Raw genomic sequence first — 21573 nt, 5'->3', positions numbered from 1 at the left:
CCTGAGTCCATAATTCCTAAAAAATAAACCTTTAGCCTCCTGCTTGGTAGAGAGGGAATAGAAAGGTCTAAGTGTTTCTTGAATAGTCCTTCAGGCCAACCTCCTGTTTCCAGTCCAACCCTACATCCTTGACTTGAGAGGTACCCTCTGTGCTTCCAATTCCCAAACCTGTCCAGGCAGGAATCAACATTTTCCCCGAAGACACTTAGCTTTCAGCTTTCTCTGGTGTGCTAAGCTGGTTGCCACCCATCCATCTGCTTTCCAGCCTCCAAATTTTTCTGGATGTCACATTGACTGCTGTTTCCTTGCCAGTTCTGTCCTTGCGGGTTTCTGCCTTTTAAGAATCCCTTTCTGCTGTTTTAATGGTGTTCCAGGAAAAAGCAGAGGTAAATGTTTGATCCACTGTGTTTAACCAAAAATATTTTCTGAATTTTCCACAAGTATGTATTATATTATAAAATATATTATTGTTAATACTTCTGTTAACATTAATATGAATTTCTGCCAATTGGCTCTCCTGAATCCAAAGATCTAGTGAGGTGAGTTTGCTACTCCCTGTTGCATTAAATTCAACATACATTGAAAAAAAACCCTACTCTTTGGGGCTGGCCCAGTGGCTCAGTGGTTAAGTTCGCGCGCTCCACTTCGGCGGCCCAGGGTTTCACCAGTTCAGATCCTGGGTGCGGACATGGCACTGCTCATTAAGAAATGCTGAGGCAGCATCCCACATGCCACAACTAGAGTGACCCACAACTAAAGATACACAACTATGTACTGGGGGGCTTTGGGGAGAAAAAGGAAAAATAAAGTAAAAAAAAAAAAAAACCCTACTCTGACGAAATAAAAATGGAATAATAGCTAAGTGCATGACCAATACTTAATAAATACTGAATTAAAGAGGTAGTTCTAAAATGAGAAGTTAGCCTAAGTTCTAACACATGCTCTGTACAAATATACATGCCTTCGAGTTATTCTTTTATCTCCCATCCCTCCATGAGTTCTCTTTAGGGAAAAATCCTCCCCACAACTCATGATATGGGACTAAAGCATTCATGAATTAACACTTATTTCTTATACTTTCTGACTATCTCATTAATTAACATTAAGTACAAACATTTGAGTGGTATCAGGTTTGAAAAGAAAATTTTCACAGTAAATATTTATTTTAGCAGACTGGAAAAAAAGTACTTAATTGAAGTCTGAAATGTCAACAAAGATAAATTAGTACATCTTCTACAGAGGTTAATTCAAAACTAAAAATTTACATAACCAGTCATCAGGGAAAAGCAAATTAAATCACAACGACACACCATTTCATATCCACTAAAAATGACTAAAATAAAAAAGACCGACAAGATTAAATGTCAGCAAGGATGTGGAGCACCTGGAATTCTCACATATTGCTGGTGAGGTGTAAAATGGTACAGCCACACTGGAGAACTGCTTGGCAGTTTCTTATAAAGTTAAACATGTACCTTCCCTATGACCCAGCGATTCCACCCTCAATTATTTACCCAAGAGAAATGAAAACATATACCCACAAAAAGACTTCCCAGCAGTTTTATTCATGATATCCCCAAACTGGAAACAACCCAAATGTCTATCAACAGACAAATGGATAAAGAAATTGTGGTATAGTCAAAAAACGGACTACTGCTCTGTAACAAAAAGGAATGAACTAATGATATACACAATAATATGGGTGACTCTCAGAAACATATGCTGAGCAATTCTATCTATATTAAATCCTAAACCAGTGAAAATTCATCTATAACAGAAAAGCACTGGGCGTCCTGGGCCTGGAGGTGGGAGGGACTGGCTGCAAAGGGGACTGGGAGGGAGATTTTGGAGTGATGGGCGTGTTCTATACCTTGACTGGGGTAGTGGCCACATGAGTGTCTACATTTGTCAAAACTCATCAAATTACACACTTAAAATGGGTACATGTTATTGAATGGAAATTACACTTCAATAAAGTTGATAAAAATGGGAAGGGAATAATAAATATAAAACTCAGAATAAGTTACCTCAGGGGTGCAGTGAAAGCAGGGGATACAAAGGTAGTTGTAACAGAAAGGACAATAATTTAGTCCTTAGGTGGGGATTAAGTTCACAGGCCTTCATTTGGTTATCAGTTGTTATAACGTGTGTGTGTAACACATATTATTCTTACATATAAAGTATTGCTTAATAAAAATAAATAAAAATGTAAATTAATAAAAATGCATGGACTTAAGGGTCAGAAAACTAGAGCTTGGCTTTGAATTCTAATTAGTTCTGTTCCTGAATACATCACTTAACTTCCTTGAGTTTCTTAAAATGATTCAGCTTAACTTATATTGGTTGTTAAGAGGAATAAATAAAACAATATACATAAAAGTATTTTGAAAATATAAAATACGATGTAAATAACTTGAAGATTTTAATAATGGGAGATTTATTAGCAAAGGAGCAACGAACAATATACAAGGAGCCCGGACAGAACACGTAGTAGGGGTAGTGACAGCATGAGGAGGAGGAAGAGCAGGGAGAGCAGTGAGCACATGCTGAGTTCCGACCTCATGCTGGGTGCTGTTCCAAACTTTTAACATGAAATTACTAATTTAATCCTCATAAGAATTCTATGAGGTAAGTACTACTAGTGTCCACATTTTGCAGCTGAGGAAAGGGAGGCACAGAGAAGTTAGGCAACTTGCCTAAGGTCTCATAGCTGTAACAGGTGGAGACAGGATTCAAACCAGACAAGTTTGGCTCCAGAAACAATGCTTTTAATCACCACACAAAAAATAGCAAGTTACATATTATATAAGGAGCTTAGGATCAAGGAATGTAGAGAGAAAGGAAAGTCTACATTGTACTGCACGTCAGACATTGTTAGAAACCAGGAATACGAGGTAAAACAAGAATGATGCATTAAATACAAATCATTTACAGTAACACTTTCATATTTCTCTTTTTCTCATATTCTTACATCTCTATGTATTTATTCACAGAATAACTAATCTGAGGAGACTAACTCACTCCAGGAGATGTGACATTTTTCTTTAAAGATATTGTTTTATCAGCCTTGGCAAGATTTCCTTCCCCAGAATTTAGTCCACACCACCCCCCTCAGATGGTCACTAGTGAGGTGTCTGTGTTGTGGAGGTCTTTAATAAGCCATGAAGCTTACTTAGCAGAAGCACGCTGCAGTCAATTAGAAACCAGAAGACCCAGGTTCTGGTTGTACACCAAAGTACAAATCAAGAACTTAAACGTAGTGTCTCAGTTTCCCCATCTGCACCACGTATCTCAGAGCAGAGGCCAAGCTAGAAGTAGTCCAGGCTGGCGTTGGGCAGCAACCAGCACTTGGTGTCAAATTCAAATAGCCCGTAATAGCACTCTTTCCAAAGTGCATGACACAGAGACACATCTATACCCAAACTAGGTGGCTATTTTGTGACTTTTTGCCTTTTTAAGATTTTTACGAAGCTCAGTTTACTCCGATTTCCAATATAAAAACGACTGGAAAAGAAGAGACAGGAAGAGCAGAGTATAGTAGGATTGACCTGAGGCAATATCCCAAATCTGTTTCACAGGAGAAAACAGGATAAAGTAAAATTTACGGGGGGAAAAAAGGACTTTGGAAAGAGAAAAAGGCAAATTAAATTGAAGACATCATCCTTATCATCTTATCTCTTCGGGTGACTCAGTTAAAACACCCGAGGCTGCCTGGTAACTATCAGGGTGCTCAGGCCCAGGAACATAAGCCCTGGTACTAATGCAGATTGGTACTAAAATCATACATCAGGAAAAATAAACACCTTAAAATGTGCTTATCTTTATTTTCTAAAGTTTTTATAATGAACATACATTACTACTGCAAGAAAAAAATTCTAAAAATCTTTAACTTTTGACGTAAGACACAAAATGGTATAAAATATGTCATAAATCCTTTAGAAATGTATAAATGCAAATTAAAGTACATCATATGCTAGTCAACAAAAAAAGGGAAGAAAATATATTATAGATAAATTATCAAGATGTAGAGCTTTTAAATATTGAGATTTACAGAACAAATTTCTGGTGAGGTTCATACAATAATTGTTCGTTTTTAAACAGAAAAGGATGTCTGAATACACCAAAACCAATTCTATTTCAGAGAAGTTTTGTAAAATCTTGTCATATTCTGTTCCATACATATAACCACCTACTAAAAACATGGAAATAATTTTATGCTTTTGTAAGAGTTTAGTTTTTGTAATTTCTACTACTAGCTATCTAAAAATAGTCACACATTATGAAAAAAATCTCACTTCGCTATTTGTCTAGAAGAGGAATATGCAAAAAAACTCCTTTGCAGCAATTCAGATGTAACACTTGTAAAATATTCTAAGAGGCAGGCATCTCTTATCTCCCTCTCTAACTTAAAAACATACCCGGCTCTTTGGCTGTAGCTCCTCTTTCCTTTGGATCTTCAGACACCATTAGCGGCATAAAGCATTTCCTTCCCAGGGACTTTTCTACAGCTGCTAGCTAAAAAGTTAAAAAAAAAAACCCAACTTTAGGGAAACTGTTGCATTAAATTAGAAAGCTGAAAATAATTTGACAAAGGTTTCATTATTTTCTAAAACAGTCCATATGACACAATGTTTTTCCTGAAAATATTTTCAAAGAAACAATCTCTTACCTTATGTTTGGATAAAAGAGGACTGGAGAAAAAAAGAGAGAAAAAAAGAATTAAAAAAAATTTTACAGCAGCAATCTGCTTCCAAACAAATGTCACTGAAATGGCTGTTAAAAAAAAATACAGCTTCTCTGGATTCTAATATTAGCACAGAACATTTCCACCACTGAAACATTACCACTGGTTCACAGAGTTCAAAGTGCAACTATATCATGTGTTTATCTCCTTAGATAGCCAATTACTATTGAAAACCCTCAAAGAAGCTACACATGCTGAGATCCAGGAGAAAAACATACGTTAACCTTTTGCCAATAATGTATTTAAAGAGTATTTCATACACATATACTTTTTACATTTTGGTTTATGTCATTATAGTCTAAAATAGATAATAGTGGAAGATAATTTTATTGGCATCATCCATGGAAACAGATAACAAAAAAGGTAATTTTTAAATATTATATTTTAGAGAATACCCAAGATACGAGAATGCATATATACACTAAAAGGCATGCACAAAAATGTTCATAGCCATTTTATTCATAATATTCAAAACCCAGAAACAAACCAAATGTCGATAACAACAGGATAGAGAAATAAATTGCTACAAAATCATATAATGAATCCACAGGAATAAAACAGAGCAAACTACCATTACACGCAACAACATGTAACACAAACATAATGATGCGCAAATGAAGGTAGATATGAAAATCTACATATGGTGTGATTACATTTCCATGAAATTAAAGACAGGCAAATATACTGTTTAGAACTCAGATAGTGGTTACTTTGTGTGTGGGGTGGGTACTGCCTTGGTATGTGCATGAAGGAGCTTTCTGAAGGGTTGGACTGTTCTGTATCTTGGTCAGAGCGGTAGTTACATAGACACATATGAATATGTAAAAACTCATCAAGCTTGTGTACTTCAATGTACGCATAACTCAAAAATACTTTTTTATACTAAAAAAATTTAAGAGTAATAATTTGGGGGAATTACTCAAATTTAAAGCATAAAAACACCATGCTCATTTTATGTTCAAAAAAAATTGTTTTTAAATAATTAAAACATTTGTAACACATTAAAAAATTATCAGTTCCATGGGAAGAGCTGGGCAAAGTGTCTATATTGAAAAGTTTGAAAGTAAGAAAACAATCTCTTTGATCTATTTTAAAAGATTCCAATTATTTTAAAACTCAATGAATTTGAAAGTTAATCTATTCAACATACTAAGAAATTAGGTTATAATGCGGAATCCTTGAAAATACTGTTTCAAAGGTTCAGATTGACAAACACAAGTAACCGTCATCATGAGAGTTGAAGGAGCATCACTTCTGAATCTAGAATCATTCCCCCAAGGCTGGTCTCCAAAATAATCAGATCCAAAAGCAATTCTCTGTCTGCCGCATGAGCTAAGAAACAACAACTTGGGTCTGTTTCATTATTAACAGAGTCTTAGTTTACTTTCGGGATTCTGAGGGAGGAGAAAAAGTTATCAACAGAATGCAGTCTTTTGGCCTCTGCATTGTGGACCCATGTTGCACATCCAGAAACCTGCACTAGTTTAGTCACCATCATGCCCCCTCACCTTCAGAATTCTGAGTCTTCAAATAATGAATTCAAAAACTCTATCTCAGTGCTTTATTATTACTAAAATTTAGTTTTAAACATCCAATTCTTTGATACAAATCAAGCAATTTAAAATTATCTGGTAAATACAGTTTTCTTTCTGCATTATTCTGATTAAATATCGTACATTTACTTTCCAGTACTAGATTACTCTTAAAAATGTGCTTTTACTACAACACACAATCACTGGCAAACAACTACAACAAAAAAATCCGAATACACAATTTTTTCCATCTGAATTCCCTAATTTCTTACCAAAAGGAGGTCAAAATTGGAATTTAGGTGTTTTGAACCTACGTAAAGTTGACCTTTCACTGAATTCAGTAAAAAACTGAGATAAAAGCTGAGAAAGGAATCTAATCACTTTATTTCATCCATATTAATTTCTCCAGTCAGCGTTAATAACAAAACTAATAAAGAAATGGATCCTGCATTTCAAATTTTCAGTGCTACAATGCTTACTCAATATTCTATTCCAACTCATTCTAACCAAATACTGATATACTTACTCTTGATGTGTTGTGCAAAATTTAGCAAGCCGTTCAAAATCTTCACCATTAAATCCTTTCTCTGAATTCCTTAGAGACGTAACTGTATGTGGTTGTGCTGTTTTCCATTTTGTTTCTAAATTTAAAATATTTATTAGTCACTGGCTATCACAAAACATATCTGGGAGGGGAAAAATAGTTAATGCACCATTGATAAGGATTAGCATGCAACATTATCTTCTCAAACAACCCAAAAGTTAACACAGTTAGAAATAGCTAAGCAACTGCTTTTCAATATAAGTAAATATTATCCCAGAGACTAAAGTAGCCAGTAGGGCATGCAAAGGCATCAGAAGAAACGCAAACAGCTACTTCAGTGCTCTTTTCTTGGCCCTGATATGAAGAGAGAAAATTTTTCTCACAATGACTTAGACTTGTGGTAAAAATGTTACTTTTTGGGTAACATTAACTTGACTGTAGAAACATTTATTTCCTGATTTACAAAACCCAGTACAGTTAACTTTCCAGATAGCAACCTGTTAGATTGCAGATAATTCCACGTTCTACATTAGTCTGTACTCACCCCACTGTTCTTGAATGGCAGAAAGATTTGCGAGCAACTGCTCATGATACAATCGTTCAAGCTGAATGAATTTCATTGCTTTCTCATCTGAACAAAAAATTTGAGGAAAATAGAAATCCAGACTATTGACATTTAGCCCCATAGTTAAAGAAGGATGTTCTATATAAGTTGAGATATTTGAAGCTTACCAAAAAATGAGAGTACTCTAAATATTTTTAAATTTAAACAAATCTTAAGTAAGGTTTCTGGGTTTTGAAGTAGGTAAATTTTAACATAGCCTATTATGGAGTAGCTCCTTGGGTTCCATTCTATAAGCAAACAGTAGAAACTAAAAGAAAGTTTTAATGCTCAATGCTCAAGGAATGCCTGCTTGCTGATACATCTCAAGCAGAGTCAATTCAACATAATTTAATTGGAAATAGGACCCATAAAGAATCCCGGAATCTGTTTCCCTTTTTTCTGCTCCTTAAATTACTTTCTGTCAAGCAACTATGTTACTCTTTAGTCAAATGTGTGTTTCTGATTGTAACTGACCTTGATCCTTTACTTACTTCTCACTGAACGCTTTTCTCCCACAAAACCAAAGGATTATATGCCTAAACAAGGACAGAACAAAACCTCACATGGATCTTTCGTAAAAATTTAATTAACTTGCCACACTGATTTTCACAATTATGTGATTCTACCTTTTTGTAGATTTTCTTATAAACGTCTGCCTTCTCCATCTGTATCACACATTTAGCATCATATCAGGTTGTAATAAATTGTCCAACTGTCTACCTTCCTTTGGGCCATGTTCTAAATGTTGACCCAGAAAGACGAAAGAGAAAAACTCACTGATCAGCTTTTCGTCCTTCCTATGATCAGTCAGAGATTCAGTTCTCTCTCATTTGTAGCCTTAAAGATATGCCAGGGGTTATAAAACAGGCCAGGGAAAAGCAGAATAATTCCACTTTCCTCTGTCCATGACTTAAAGTATACCTGTGTTTATCAAACTTTACTGAATATAAAAATTATCTGAAAAACTTACTAAAATACAGATTCATGGCTCGGATCTCCAGAAGCTCTGATTCTAAGGCCCATGAATTTGCATATCTAGGAAGCTCCCGGGATGCTGATGCTGGTCTGCACTGCACTACATCATACTTACTATTTGGTTAAAACAAACAAAAAGGAGTTCTAGCTTCATTTCCACTAGAGTTGGGTTTCCTACATACTTAGCAATAAACTGCCATTGTCTGAAGTTGTTACCACACTTTGCTCAACAGGGTTCAGTGTAATAACTGCTTATCCCTCAATCTGCTCAGAGATGTGGCAAAAGTCAACAGAGCGAGGAGGAAAAAGACATCACACAAATGGGGAAAAACAGATGCTTATGATACATTCTTTCTATACAGAATATATTGGGCCATCCCTCAAAAAGTAAAACTGAGGGAAGAAATCTTTCCCATACAAAAGTTAACATACAGTCTCACTTGACAGTATTTATTCTGTTTATTACTAGTGAAGAATTCAATCTTCCCTTTGCAGATACATAGTTGAAATAAGACAGTCACAAGATTTACTGTGTCTAACATGCTGGACAGGCTCTACAATATGAATATTACTTGGCTTGTACTTCTGTTTAATTCAAAAGAAAGAAAATCCAATGGATTTTTAAATTACATTTTTAGGCAATGTGCTTTTTTCCCCTTCCCAAACAGAAATATTTAGATTTTGGTAAAATTAAGGCTAAGTTCTGGAAGGTCACATTTAAGTGGTTCTAGAGAATTTCCTGGAGTGACAGAAAATTCTCACATCTTGCTTTCTGAGGTGTTTCCATGAGCATGTACAACTGTTAAAATCCACGGAAAATGAAAGATCTATACATTTTATTGCATGTAAATCTCAATTTTTTAAAACGGGCAGTTCTCTAAGAGTTCTACGAATTTCTTCCTGTAATTAAGAAAAGGATACAGTCCTCCTCCTGGAAATAGGACTCTGCTATCTGTTAAAAAAAACAAAAAACAGACGAAGTTAAATTAACATTTGGATGAAAAGCCAAATTTGGAAGAAATCAAGACCGTGAAGTTCTGAAAGCCTTTGATATCAAACTAAGAGAACTCCTATTTAACTACATTCACCAGTCCAGAAGAAATCCTGTGTAGGCACAGGGCACACTTCTGAAGTCACTTCTCTCAACAGAGCAAACACACACATTCTTTGGTCTTTATACAACTTCACTCTTCCTACTGTGTTTCAAGTTAAAGCAAACTTCACCAGTTCATTAGAGTTTAGAAGAACTCTAAAGAACGAGGAAAATGCTACAGAGGCTTATAAAGGTATAACATGAGTGAAAGAATGACTGTTTATTGTCAATTAAAAAGTTGAAATATGTCATGTCACAGGAGACCTTAAAACCCCATTGATTTCATTTATATTCCATGAACTACCTCATGGGACACTGACTTTTGGATCTGTTTTGATATTTCAGAAAAGGCTGGGCCAAGTGCTAAGAGCTGAGCAACGAAGTCTGGAATATACACAAAGTGCCGCACAGAATAAAGGGCTCTGGATGGGAGCCAGAGACTCAGCATCTGGTGCCAGTCGAGGCTGATCACTGACCAGATTCGTTCTAAGGCACTTTTAAATTTAAAAATTCTTTGATTCTAAAAATATTGGAATGCTTAATTTAGATTTTTATTTAGATACAGCATTTATAAATAGGATAGTAAAACTGAAATTGTTTTGAGAAATATCTGCATAAACTGACTGTTCTCATATTTAGAATGATTCATATCAAAACTTTATACTTTTAAAGCAGTTTCCACTGATTCTTACTAAACTTCTAGTAAAAAAAAAAAAGGTGTTCCATTTATAGATCCTTATCTCCATTTTCCAGGTAGGTGCCGCTGCAAAGAGCAATAAAGTACTGTCAAACCTATGAACTAGCACTAAGAAGGAATGGTTTTTCCAAATCCCACAGTGGAAACAGCATAGTTTCAAAGGAAAATATGTGCCTAGCTTAAAATTTAAGCTACAGACCTAACGTTTTTCTATAAGCAACACAGATGACTGGACTCAATGACCTCTCTGTAAATTTTTAGTTTAATCTAAAGTTTCATTCCATACTTCTTTTCTACTCTGAGGACTTTGCAAAGGATAAATTGATTTTCAAGATTCTGCTTGTCTTTTACCAGCTAACTGTTCTAATAGTATGTTGTAACAGTACTAGTCTGAACCAAATCAAGTTATCAGTATTCAACCATTTTTTTCACCTACAAAATGAGAATTTCATATACTGGAACCAGTAGTGTGCTGATAAATGTTTATTTAATAATCAGCTTCAGAGTGTTGAGGAGAGCTCTGATTTTTAGTGTTTGTTCATTTCTGTGGTGTCAATACTCCCATCATAGCCAATTTCAAGCTACCAACATGACAGATGTCACCAAATATGGTTCTCATGAGGTGGGACTAGCCGGATCCAGCACATCACTGGGTTACACATAAGGGAAATCAAGGACATTTCATCTACAAACTACCAGTGAAAAATCTATGGCATGGCATAGATTTCCCTACTACACTGACATGAGATATAGTTTCAGGTTGCCCATTAAGACTAATGTCAGGATCTTCAAAGCTATTCTCCTTGCCTTTTTGCATCTGTGCATCACTGGCACATAGTTATTTATAAACAGCTCTTACTTAAGAAGCTTTGATAGGGTCCATACCTATTCTGAACCAGGTTTTCTGGCACTACATAAGTATATAGCTCAGTTAGCTTTCAGGTTTCTGTTGCAGTTCCAATACCATGAAAACAACCTTGAAGACAGAGTCATGAAACCCAATGCCTCAGAAGTAAAAGGCATTTCCAGGTAAAAGGGCAACTTGAAAAAAATATATATAGGGTATTCCCCCTATACAAACCTAACCCTGGCAAGTCTAGCAGGGCAAGAGAAGATGTGATTTTCTTTGATGTCCCATATGTCTAAATCTGGGAGGCAGCCTAGTAGAGTAGAAAAAATGTAGGGTTTGGAGGTGAATAACCTGACTGTGTTCTAGTCCAAGCTTTGCCATTACCAGCTGTGATCTTGGACATGTCATCTGACCTCTCAAGCCTCAGCTTCCTTATCTGTAAAACAGGGACAATAATACCTACAACTCCATGAGACAAAGCTGCTGTAAGGATTAGATGAGAGACTGTATTTAGCATAGCACCCAGCACCTAGCAGTAAATGCTTAAAAAGGTTTTTGAGTCTGAGTCTGAATCAGAAGATGCAGAGTAGAATCATGTGGAAAAGTAATTTGAAAATCACTTTGGGAGGGCAGCAGTTTTAAGGTTATCCTGGTTGCAGGCTTCTTTTACCTACCAGGAACAAAAAAAGGGAATTAGGAAGGTATATCTTTTGGCCATAGTCTCACAGAGTGGCTTCAAGGATCTCAGTGGATCCACTTCCTGCCTGGCTCTGACACTAGTTTCAGTAAAAGCCCACTGACCATCTATGTCACAGCACTTGAAGTCTTTCTTTTCACTTCTATATGAAAACCTTCCAAGTTCATGCCTTCAGTCATATACTTAAAGCTAACCTGCAGTCATATTAACTAAGTCGGTGTATGAAAGATTACTCATACCCAGGAACAGGAACTTTTAAACAGAATCTTTAAGAGTTCCAAGAGCTAAAATACAAGTATATAGCTAAGTAATTGTTCATATTTCCAATGGCCTTTAGCACATATGTATGCATATAATATCACCTTAAAAATAATTGTCCCCAAATTAGTTCTCCCTCTTTAATTCTTTATTTCTGTTAATGGTATTACCATCCTTTCAAAGCATACATCCTACAGTTACCTCTGACTTCTCTTTCATCCCCTTTCAACTATCTACACCAAGTCCTACTGATTCTTCCTTCTGAAGAGTTCAAATTTATCCTTCTCCATATCCACTGTCACCACCTTAACAGAGATACTTTCCTCATCCTATGCTTGAATTATCAATGTCTTTTTTTAGTTCTTATGTTTGTCAACATTAGGCACGTATTTGGTTTAAGGAGTCCAACAGCTCTCTAAGTGTGTTAAGAAAGCCTCTGCTCCTCTTGCCCTATACCCTTTCTTCAGGGGCAAGCACTTAGATTTCTTTCACCTGTTTTTTGTTTTTTTCCCCCTAACTTCTGTATCTCTAAACATTACGGTTATACTTGCTATTTCCAGTTTTTGCAGAAGATGAGGATTGAGTCCTTTGCTCCTCCACTACGCTAACCCTACAAACACACACACTTTCTCTCACATGCTCACCCTGGCCACACTGTTATATTGTAGTAATGGGTAGATAAACATTTAATGTTTACCTTAGCATGAACCAAACTATTATTATGTTTCCTTTCCTGAAAACTTTTTGTTTTCCATGGAGTTACATTTTTTTCTTTTCCTTTTTTTTTTTTTTGTGTGTGTGTGTGCATAGTTTTCCAAGCACTTCTCACTTATACAACTCCAAACACTCCATCAAGAGTCTAAATTTCTCTCAATATATTGAGACACATCAAATGTTCAGAAACAAGAAAATGATTTAAAGCCTCTCTTCAGACTCTTCTGATCTGGTTTAAATAGGACAGGTTACCCTCTTCTTTCCTGGTACATAGCTGTCATCTCAGAATCTCCCTTCACCTAGAGATTCCCTTCACCTCTCTCCTGGGTAACATCCCTAATTTCCTCGATCTCACATCTTCCTATTCTTTGGTTAACTCTCTTGTTTGGGTGGAGCACATTCTCTAGTGGCTTCCTGAGAAAGGGAAGAAAGGAGATACTAAAGACCCTGCAGTAGGAACAGCCTTGGTCTGTCTGAGGAGGTGCTAGGAGGCCAGTGTACCTTGAAAGGAGGGAAGAAGAAGGAGAGTTTTAGCAATTAAGATCTAAGAGGTAACAGGGCCAGATCACACAGGGTCTGGCAGGCCATGGTAGGGGTTTTGGCTTTTACTCTGAGTGAGAAAGGAAGCCACTGGAGGGCTCTGAGCAGAGGGGCGACATGATCTGACTTACATTTTATCTGGATCACAGAGACTGCTGTGTAGAGGGAAAAAAAAAAAAAAACACTAAATGGAGGTAAGAGTGAAACGAGGAGGTTTGTACAGTGAAGAGTTTACTTCAGCAATCCAGGTGAGATTTGATGGTGTCTTGTACTGAGATGGCAGCAATGGAGGAGGTAAGAAGAGATCAGATTCTGGATATATTTTGAAGTAGGTCTGTAGGTCTTGCTGACTGGATTTGGATGTGGGGAAAAGCAAGTGAAAGATGACTCCAAAGTATCTGGTCTCAGCGACTGGAGGGATGGACTTGCCATTTAACAAAAGGGGGAAGATTAGGGAAGCAGTAGATTTGGCAGAAAAATAAAAGTTCAATTTCGGACATCTTAAGTTTGAAATGCCCATTAGACATCTCAGGAAGCTGGATATCTAATTCTGGAGTTCAGAACTGAATCCTAAAGCACTCCAATGTTTAAAAACTAGTAAAATTTGGAGGACTCAACAAGGAGCCAGAGAAGGCACAGCCAATGAGGTAGGAAGTAAAAACTAAGAATGAAGGCTCCCAAAAGGCAAATAAAGAAAATGTTCCAAAATAGAGCATGTGATCAACTTGTCAAAGCTTCTAATAGCTCCAGCAAGATGAAAACTTAAGACTGACCACTGGATTTGACAACAGGGAGGTTACTCGTGACTTTTACAAGGCAATTCTGGTGGAGCAGTGGGGAGCAAAGCCAGACTGCAGTGAGTTCGAGTGAAAACTGGGTATGCAATGTTACCTAAGCAGAATTCTTGCCCCAAATGTTTAACCTGAATCAAATCATAAGAAATAATCAGACAAATCCTAAGTATAGGACATTATACTAGAATTCTTGGGCTTTTCATAACTGTCAATGTTATGAAGTCTAAAAAAAAAAAAGCCAGGCAATTGTTCTGGATTACAAAAGACTAAAGAATCTCGACAACCAAATGTACTATGTGCTTCTTCACTGGATCCTGGATTAGGGGAAAATTACTCATAAAGAACATTTGTGGAACAACTGGAGAGAAACCTAACTACAGGCTGTATACTTAATAATATTGTATCAATGTCTAATTTCTTGGAGTTGATAATGGCACTATAGATATGTAAATGTTCTTGGGAAATACATGTGCAAGTAATTAGGGATGAAGTGATATAATGCCTGAAGATTACTTTAAAATGTTTCCATAGAAAACATGTGTATGGCGGGGCGGAGGGCAGGGGAAGGAGAGCAAAAATTTGGCAAAATGTCAACAACTGGTGAATCCAGGCGAAAGGCACAGTGTGAGGTGCTAGGAATTACTGAAACATATAAAACATCACTCCAGGGGCCGGCCCCGTGGCCGAGTGGTTAATTTCACATGCTCCGCTTCGGCGGCCCACGGTTTCACCGGTTCAGATCCTGGGCAAGGACATGGCCACCGCTCATAAAGCCATGCTGAGGCAGCGTCCCACATGGCACAACTAGAGGGACCCACAACTAAAATATCCAACTACCTACTGGGGGGATTTGGGGAGAAAAAGCAGAAAAGAAAAAAAAAGATCGGCAACAGTTGTTAGCTCAGGTGCCACTCTTAAAAAATAACAACAACATCACTCCACCTCTCCCTGAGTTGAGTCTCCCCTGGGAGGTGAGAGGACATTTTGTACTCTTGGGCTGAGGAGGGCAGCTATCAGCTGACTCCTGCGGCCCTGATGTCTCTGTTTACTGCAGGCTTCAGCGTCTCTTTGCTGATTCCCAGCCTTCATTTCTAACAAGCAATCTTTGAATTAGTGACAGTGAAGACATAGTTATAATGCTTAATATTTATTTGGCTTTTACTGTGCACCAAGCACTATGTTAAGTGCCTTTACATGCGTTAGCTCATTTAGTCCTTTACAACTTTATGGAAGAAGAAACTGAAAGTCACTTAGCTTGCTAGTGGTAGAGCCAAAGCCCATACTTATAAACCACCACTCTAAGCTCCTCTGCCAGGAGGACAGATTGCTGTGATATTTAAGAAGCATAACCTACAGGATTCAGCAGACTGATATGTTCCTGGGAGACAGAAGTGGAATTTTACTTTGAGACATAAAAAATGAAATAATCTTCAGGTCTGATCAAGTTATCATATTCCTGCTTAAAAATGTGATTTTTCTACTCTATCTGCTTTGGGTGTAGGATCACCCGCCAGTAGAAAAGAGCATTCTTCTCACCTTTAATGTAACAACAGCCCAGTGACATAAACTCTTTGAAAAGATTTGACTACACTTGCTATTTACATCTTTACTACAAATGTCTTTTTTTCTAACTTTTTATTGAAATGCTACAGGAGAGTTCAAAGAATAGTAAAATTATTGGCCATATACCTTTCACCTAGATTTGGCAATTGTTGACATTTTGCCAAATGTGCTTTCTCTCTCTGTCTTTCCCTCTCTTACATATATATATATAAATATATATATATTTTTTTTTTTGGTGAGGAAGATTATCCCTGAGCTAACATCTTTTGCCAACCTTCCTCATTTTGCTTGGGGAAGACTGTCCCTGAGCTAGCAGCTATGCCAGTCTTCCACTATTTTTTTTTTAAAGATTTTTTTTTAAATTTTTTTCCTTTTTCTCCCCAAAGCCCCCCGGTACATAGTCGTATATTCTTCGTTGTGGGTCCTTCTAGTTGTGGCATGTGGGATGCTGCCTCAGCGTGGTTTGATGAGCAGTGCCATGTCCGCGCCCAGGATTAGAACCAACGAAACAATGGGCCGCCTGCAGCGCAGCACGTGAACTTAACCACTCGGCCACGGGGCCAGCCCCCAAGTCTTCCTCTATTTTGTATGTGGGATGCAGCCACAGCATGGTTTGATGAGTGGTGTGAAGGGCCACACCAGGGACCTGAAAGCTCAAACCCTGGTCCGCTGAAGAGGAGTGCATGAACTTAACCAGCACACCACCAGGCCAGGCCCCCTCTCTTAAATATTTTTTCCCACTGAAATATCTTAAGTAAGTTGCAGGTATTATGTCACTTCACTCCTAAATATTTGGCAAATGTATTTCCTAAGGACTGCAATACTCTCCTACATAACTTACAATTGAATTATCAACCTCAAGAAATTAGACATTGATGTAATAATATTACTTAATTCAAATTTCTCCCACATTGTTCCAAAAACAGATGCATTGAATAGAATAAACAAATTCCAGCCCCAGAACTATAAGGAACTTGCTTTGTGAGGGAGTCTCAGTTTCCTCATTTGTAAACAGATTATGCTAATAGTGACCTCTTTAGATTGTCCAGGGAATGAAATAACACTAAGTGTGAATACCCTTTGCAAACTCAACCCACTGTACAAAAGGCTGGCTGAAAGATTAGAAAGCTGCCTTGGTGTTGGTGCTTCTCAACTATGGCAAGTTAGTAACACTTTAGAGGTCAAAAAGCAGTATACGTTTTCTCAAAGGCATTCTTCAAGTCCCCAAAGGAGGTAATATACATTTGTAAGAATAAACATTTCCTGCCTTGGGACAAAAGATGTTTTACTTTTTTTTTTTTAAAGATTGGCACCTGAGCTAACAACTGCTGCCAATCTTTTTTTTTTCCTGCTTTTTTCTCCCCAAATCCCCCCAGTACATAGTTGTATATTTTAGTTGTGGGTCCTTCTAGTTGTGGCATGTGGGACGCCGCCTCAACGTGGCCTACTGAGCGGTGCCATGTCTGCGCCCAGGATCCAAACCTTGGGACGCCAAAGCGGAGCGTGCAAACTTAACCAATCGGCCATGGGGCTGGCCCTATATATTTTACATTTTAAAAAGTAAAAATTATTCACTGCATATTGCAAAAATGAAAATGAAACAGAAATAAATGAAATAAAAAGTCATGCTTTTTCTATTCCCATATACCAGTTATTTTCATTTTAAGGGAAAATAAAACGCAGCTCATAAATATCCTAATTTTTCCTGGATTAACTCTTGTGTAAAAAAGCTTCCCCATCACTGTCTTAATGGCCTCCCAGTCTCCAGGCTCTTCATCTCCTACTTTACCCTCCCAATCATCAGAAGAGTTACTTTTCTAAACTTCAGATTTGATTCTGGCGCTCCCATACATAAAAAACTCCCAGTCTCTACAAGTAAGGCCTTAATGTCACCAGCTGTCCATCTCATTTCCCATCTCTTTTCCATCTTCATCTCCAACAACCTCTCAGCCATCCTTTGCAGATGCTGATCTAGATGAACTAGATTCTTTGCTCATCTAGTAAGTGCCTAGACATCTTGCAAAGCCCGGCTCGAGAGTCACCTTCTTTGTCCCTAATGCCTCCAGGACAGACTTCCTGACACATTTTGTGTTTTTGCTGAATCTTAAACATACGTCCACCCTAGCCTTAATACAGTCTTCTAGAATTATTTGTCTGTATTACTGTTGTTCCTATTCCACAGCGGCTCTCTTAAGGACATGCCTGTTTAAGTAATCTTCATTTTCCCAGTGTCTAGCATAGTTTTGGGCACCTAGTTGGTGCTTACTAAGTGCTTGCTACATTGACTTATTTATACACAGCTTATTCATTAAATCAATCAGCAATTGTTTGAACTACAGACTGATTATCCAAGGCCAATTGTGGCCACCAGTTAGTAATCTGCCAAATTTCCCACCAAGCCACTGATCCAGGGTCACCTTCTCCTGGGCTCACCAATCAATTATAGAGCATTGGATTTTAGATTGTTACAAACCTTAGTTCCAGGATTTTACTGAGGCTGGAAGTGAAGGGTTAAACATAGTACCTGATGAAGGCAAAGGGGAAGTGCTCTTGAATCCAACTGCTCAACTTCGCCTCGTATAAGTGAGAACAGAGACTGCAGAACTAGCTTCGGGGCTTCTGCTTGATCATTAGGATTTACTTCAGCAGACTCTTCGTCACCAACAGCATGTGTGGCTGCACTTACTATGTGTTCTTGCATTAAAGGTGTGGTATCTCCTGAAGAAAGTTCTTTAAGAAGTAAATAAAATGCCTGTTAGGATAAATTTCCATCATGGTGGAACACCTAAAAAGAGTAATGCTTGCCACCCATAAAATTTTCAAATAAAACTAATTATATGAAACACACACTAGAAACCTTAAGTTCCTGTCCTGATTAAATTAAGATTGTGCTGACATCTGGTTGCCTCTATTAGCATACACATAAATAATTGTTTTTGCAGAATTATAATTAAGAGTATTAATAAAAAGAGATTTAGAGAAATGTGTACAGGTTAAAACCTAACCAAAAACTTGATTCTCCCAAAGGAAAAATGGATTATCTGTAATTTGAAGTCCTGGCTTGCCCAAAATGAAACAGAACTGAACAGGAAAGTAAACACTCTTATCATATGAAATGGCCAAAGAAGTTAAAGCCTTCCTATTTAAACTCTGATCTGATAACTTTAGAACTACTTCTGGATCCCAGGAGAGCAGTAGGAATTCAGATGCTAGAACTAATGGCCACAGAAACTTTTTTTCTAATAAAAAGAGGTTAAGAAACACAAAACATACCATTATAAGAAAGCATCAAATGACAAAGGAAGACAGTAAGAGAGGAAGAAAGGAACTATAAAACAGTCAGAAAACGATTTACAAAATAGCAATAGTAAATCTTTACCTATGAACAAATACTTTAAGTATAAATGGATTAAATTCTCCAATCAAAAGGCACAGAGTGGTTAAATGGATAAAAAAACAAGACCCAGGGGGCCGGCCCGGTGGTGCAGCAGTTAAGTGTACACATTCTGCTTTGGTGGCCCAGGGTTCACCAGTTTGGATCCTGGGTGTGGACATGGCACCGCTTGAGAAGCCATGCTGTAGTAGGCATCCCACATATAAAGTGGAGGAAGATGGGCATGGATGTGAGCTCAGGGCCAGTCTTCCTCAGCAAAAAGAGAAGGATTGGCAGCAGATGTTAGATCAGGGCTAATCTTCCTCAAAAGAAAAAAAAAAAAAAAAAAGACCCAACAATATGTTGCCTACAAGAGACTCACTTTAGCTTTAGGGATACACATAGTGTGAAAGTGAAGGGATAGAAAAAGATATTCCACGCACATGGCAACCAGAAGAGAGGAGTAGCTACACTTATATCAGACAAAATAGATTTTAACTTAAAAACTGTCAAAAGAGACAAAGATCATGATATAATGATAAAGGGGTGAATTCACCAACAGGATATAATAATTGTAAATATATATGCACCCAAATCACAGCACCTAAATATATAAAGCAAACATTAGCAGACCTGAAAGGAGAAAGAAACAGCAATCCAATAATAGTAGAGGACTTCAATAACCCAATTTCAGCTATGGATAGATTATACAGACAGAAAATGAAAAGGAAACTGAACTTGAACAACACTATAGACCAAATGACCTAAGAGAAATATATAAAACATTCCATCCAACAGCACCAGAGTGCACATTCTTATTAAGCACACACAGAATATTCTCCAGGATAGGTCATATGTTAAGCTACAATACAAGTCTTAAATTTAAGACAACTGAAATCTTATCAAGTGCCTTTTCTGACCCCAATGATAGATGCAGAAAAAGCATTTAACAAAATTCAATATCCTTTCATGATAAAAACTCTCAACAAATTAGGTATAGAAGGAATGTACCTCAACATAAGCCCACATCTAACATCATACTCAACAGTGAAAGGTTGAAAGATTTTCCTCTAAGGTCAGGAACAAGACAAGGGTGCCCACTCCCACCACTCCTATTCAATACAGTACTGAAAGTCCTAGCCAGAGCAATCAGGCAAGAAAAAGAAGTAAAAAGCATCCAACTCAGAAAGGAAGAAGTTAAATTGTTTCTGTTTATAATTGATATGATCTTATAAATAGAAAATCCTAATGACTCCACCAAAAAACTGTTAGACTTAATAAACAAATTCAATATAGTTGCAGGATACATAATCAACATACAAAAATCAGTTGTGTTTCTATACACTAGCAATAAACTATCTGAAAAAGAAATAAACAATCCCATTTGTTTATGGAATCAGCATAAAAAGAAATGGAATACTTAGGAATTAACCAAGGAGGAGAAAGAGCTGTACAGTGAAAACTATAAAACACTGATGAAAGAAACTGAAAAAGACACAAATAAATGGAAAGATATATGTTCATGGATTGGAAGAATATTGTTAAAATGTCCATACTACCCACAGCAATATACAGATTCAATCTAATTCCAAACAGAATTCCAATGGCATTTTTCAAAGAAACAGAAAAAAAAAATCCTAAAATTCATATGGAACCACAAAAGACCACAAATAGCCATGGCAATCTTGAGCAAAAAGAATAAAGTTGAAGGAATCACACTACCTAATTTCAAAATATACAAAGCTATAATAATCAAAACAGCAAGGGTACTGGCATAAAAAATACATACTGACCAACGGAACAGAAATAAATCCATGCATTTATGGCCAAGTGATCATCAAGGCGCCAGGAATACACAATGGGCAAGGGACAATCTCTTCAATAAATGGCATGCGTGTGCGTACACACACACACACACACACACACACACACACACAGGAATATTATCCACCCATGAGCAAGAAGGAAATCCTGCCTTTTGTGACAACTTGGATGAACCTGAAGGACATTACGCTAAGTGAAATAAGCTAGTCAGAGAAAGACAAATACTGTATTTACTATTTATATGTGCAATCTAAAAAAAAGTCCAACTCACAGAAGCAAAGAGCATAATGGTGGTTACCAGGGGCTGGCGGTACAAGAGGGAAATGGGGAGATGTTGGTCAACAGGTACAAAGTTGCTATGGAGAATGAATAAATCTAGAGATCTAACATACAGGCATGATGACTATACTTAATAATACTCTATTGAACGCAGAAAATATGCTAAGAGAGTAAATTTCAGGTGCACTCACCACAATAAAACGGTAACTATGTGAGTAGATGATGTGTTAATTAGCTTGACTGTAGTAATCGTCTCACTATGTACATGTATATCAAATCATCATGTTGTACACCTTAAATATACAATTTTTATTACAAAACATATAAATTAATAAAAAAATAAATGTAGAATATCATTCTGAACAAGGTTGTTCATTATTTCAAAAACTGAAGGTAAGATTACCTGACAAATACAAGCATTTACTACTTCCCTTCCCTCAATATTTATTTTAACCACTGTTAATATTTTACATAAACTGTGGATTGCATAAA

At 37.0% G+C, this 21573-nt stretch overlaps 1 protein-coding gene across 2 annotated transcripts in view; it reads right to left on the bottom strand.

The window, feature by feature from the left end:
- The window catches only part of CNST (consortin, connexin sorting protein), a 114335-nt gene that overhangs the window by 21685 nt on the left and 71077 nt on the right, over positions 1-21573 (bottom strand). For both annotated transcript variants that reach the window (XM_070602611.1, XM_070602612.1), the window contains 6 exons: positions 18130-18335; positions 9321-9351; positions 7365-7451; positions 6803-6917; positions 4670-4691; positions 4419-4515 (listed from right to left, as the gene is read on the bottom strand). In XM_070602611.1, the coding sequence (XP_070458712.1) occupies positions 4419-4515; positions 4670-4691; positions 6803-6917; positions 7365-7451; positions 9321-9351; positions 18130-18335 (558 nt within the window). The remainder of the gene's footprint in view (positions 1-4418; positions 4516-4669; positions 4692-6802; positions 6918-7364; positions 7452-9320; positions 9352-18129; positions 18336-21573) is intronic.

The sequence above is a fragment of the Equus przewalskii genome, chromosome 31 (assembly GCF_037783145.1).
Source record: "Equus przewalskii isolate Varuska chromosome 31, EquPr2, whole genome shotgun sequence".
NCBI lineage: Eukaryota > Metazoa > Chordata > Mammalia > Perissodactyla > Equidae > Equus > Equus przewalskii.
The sequence above is the reverse complement of the archived record's forward strand: the minus strand, read 5'-3'. Positions and strand labels throughout refer to the sequence as shown.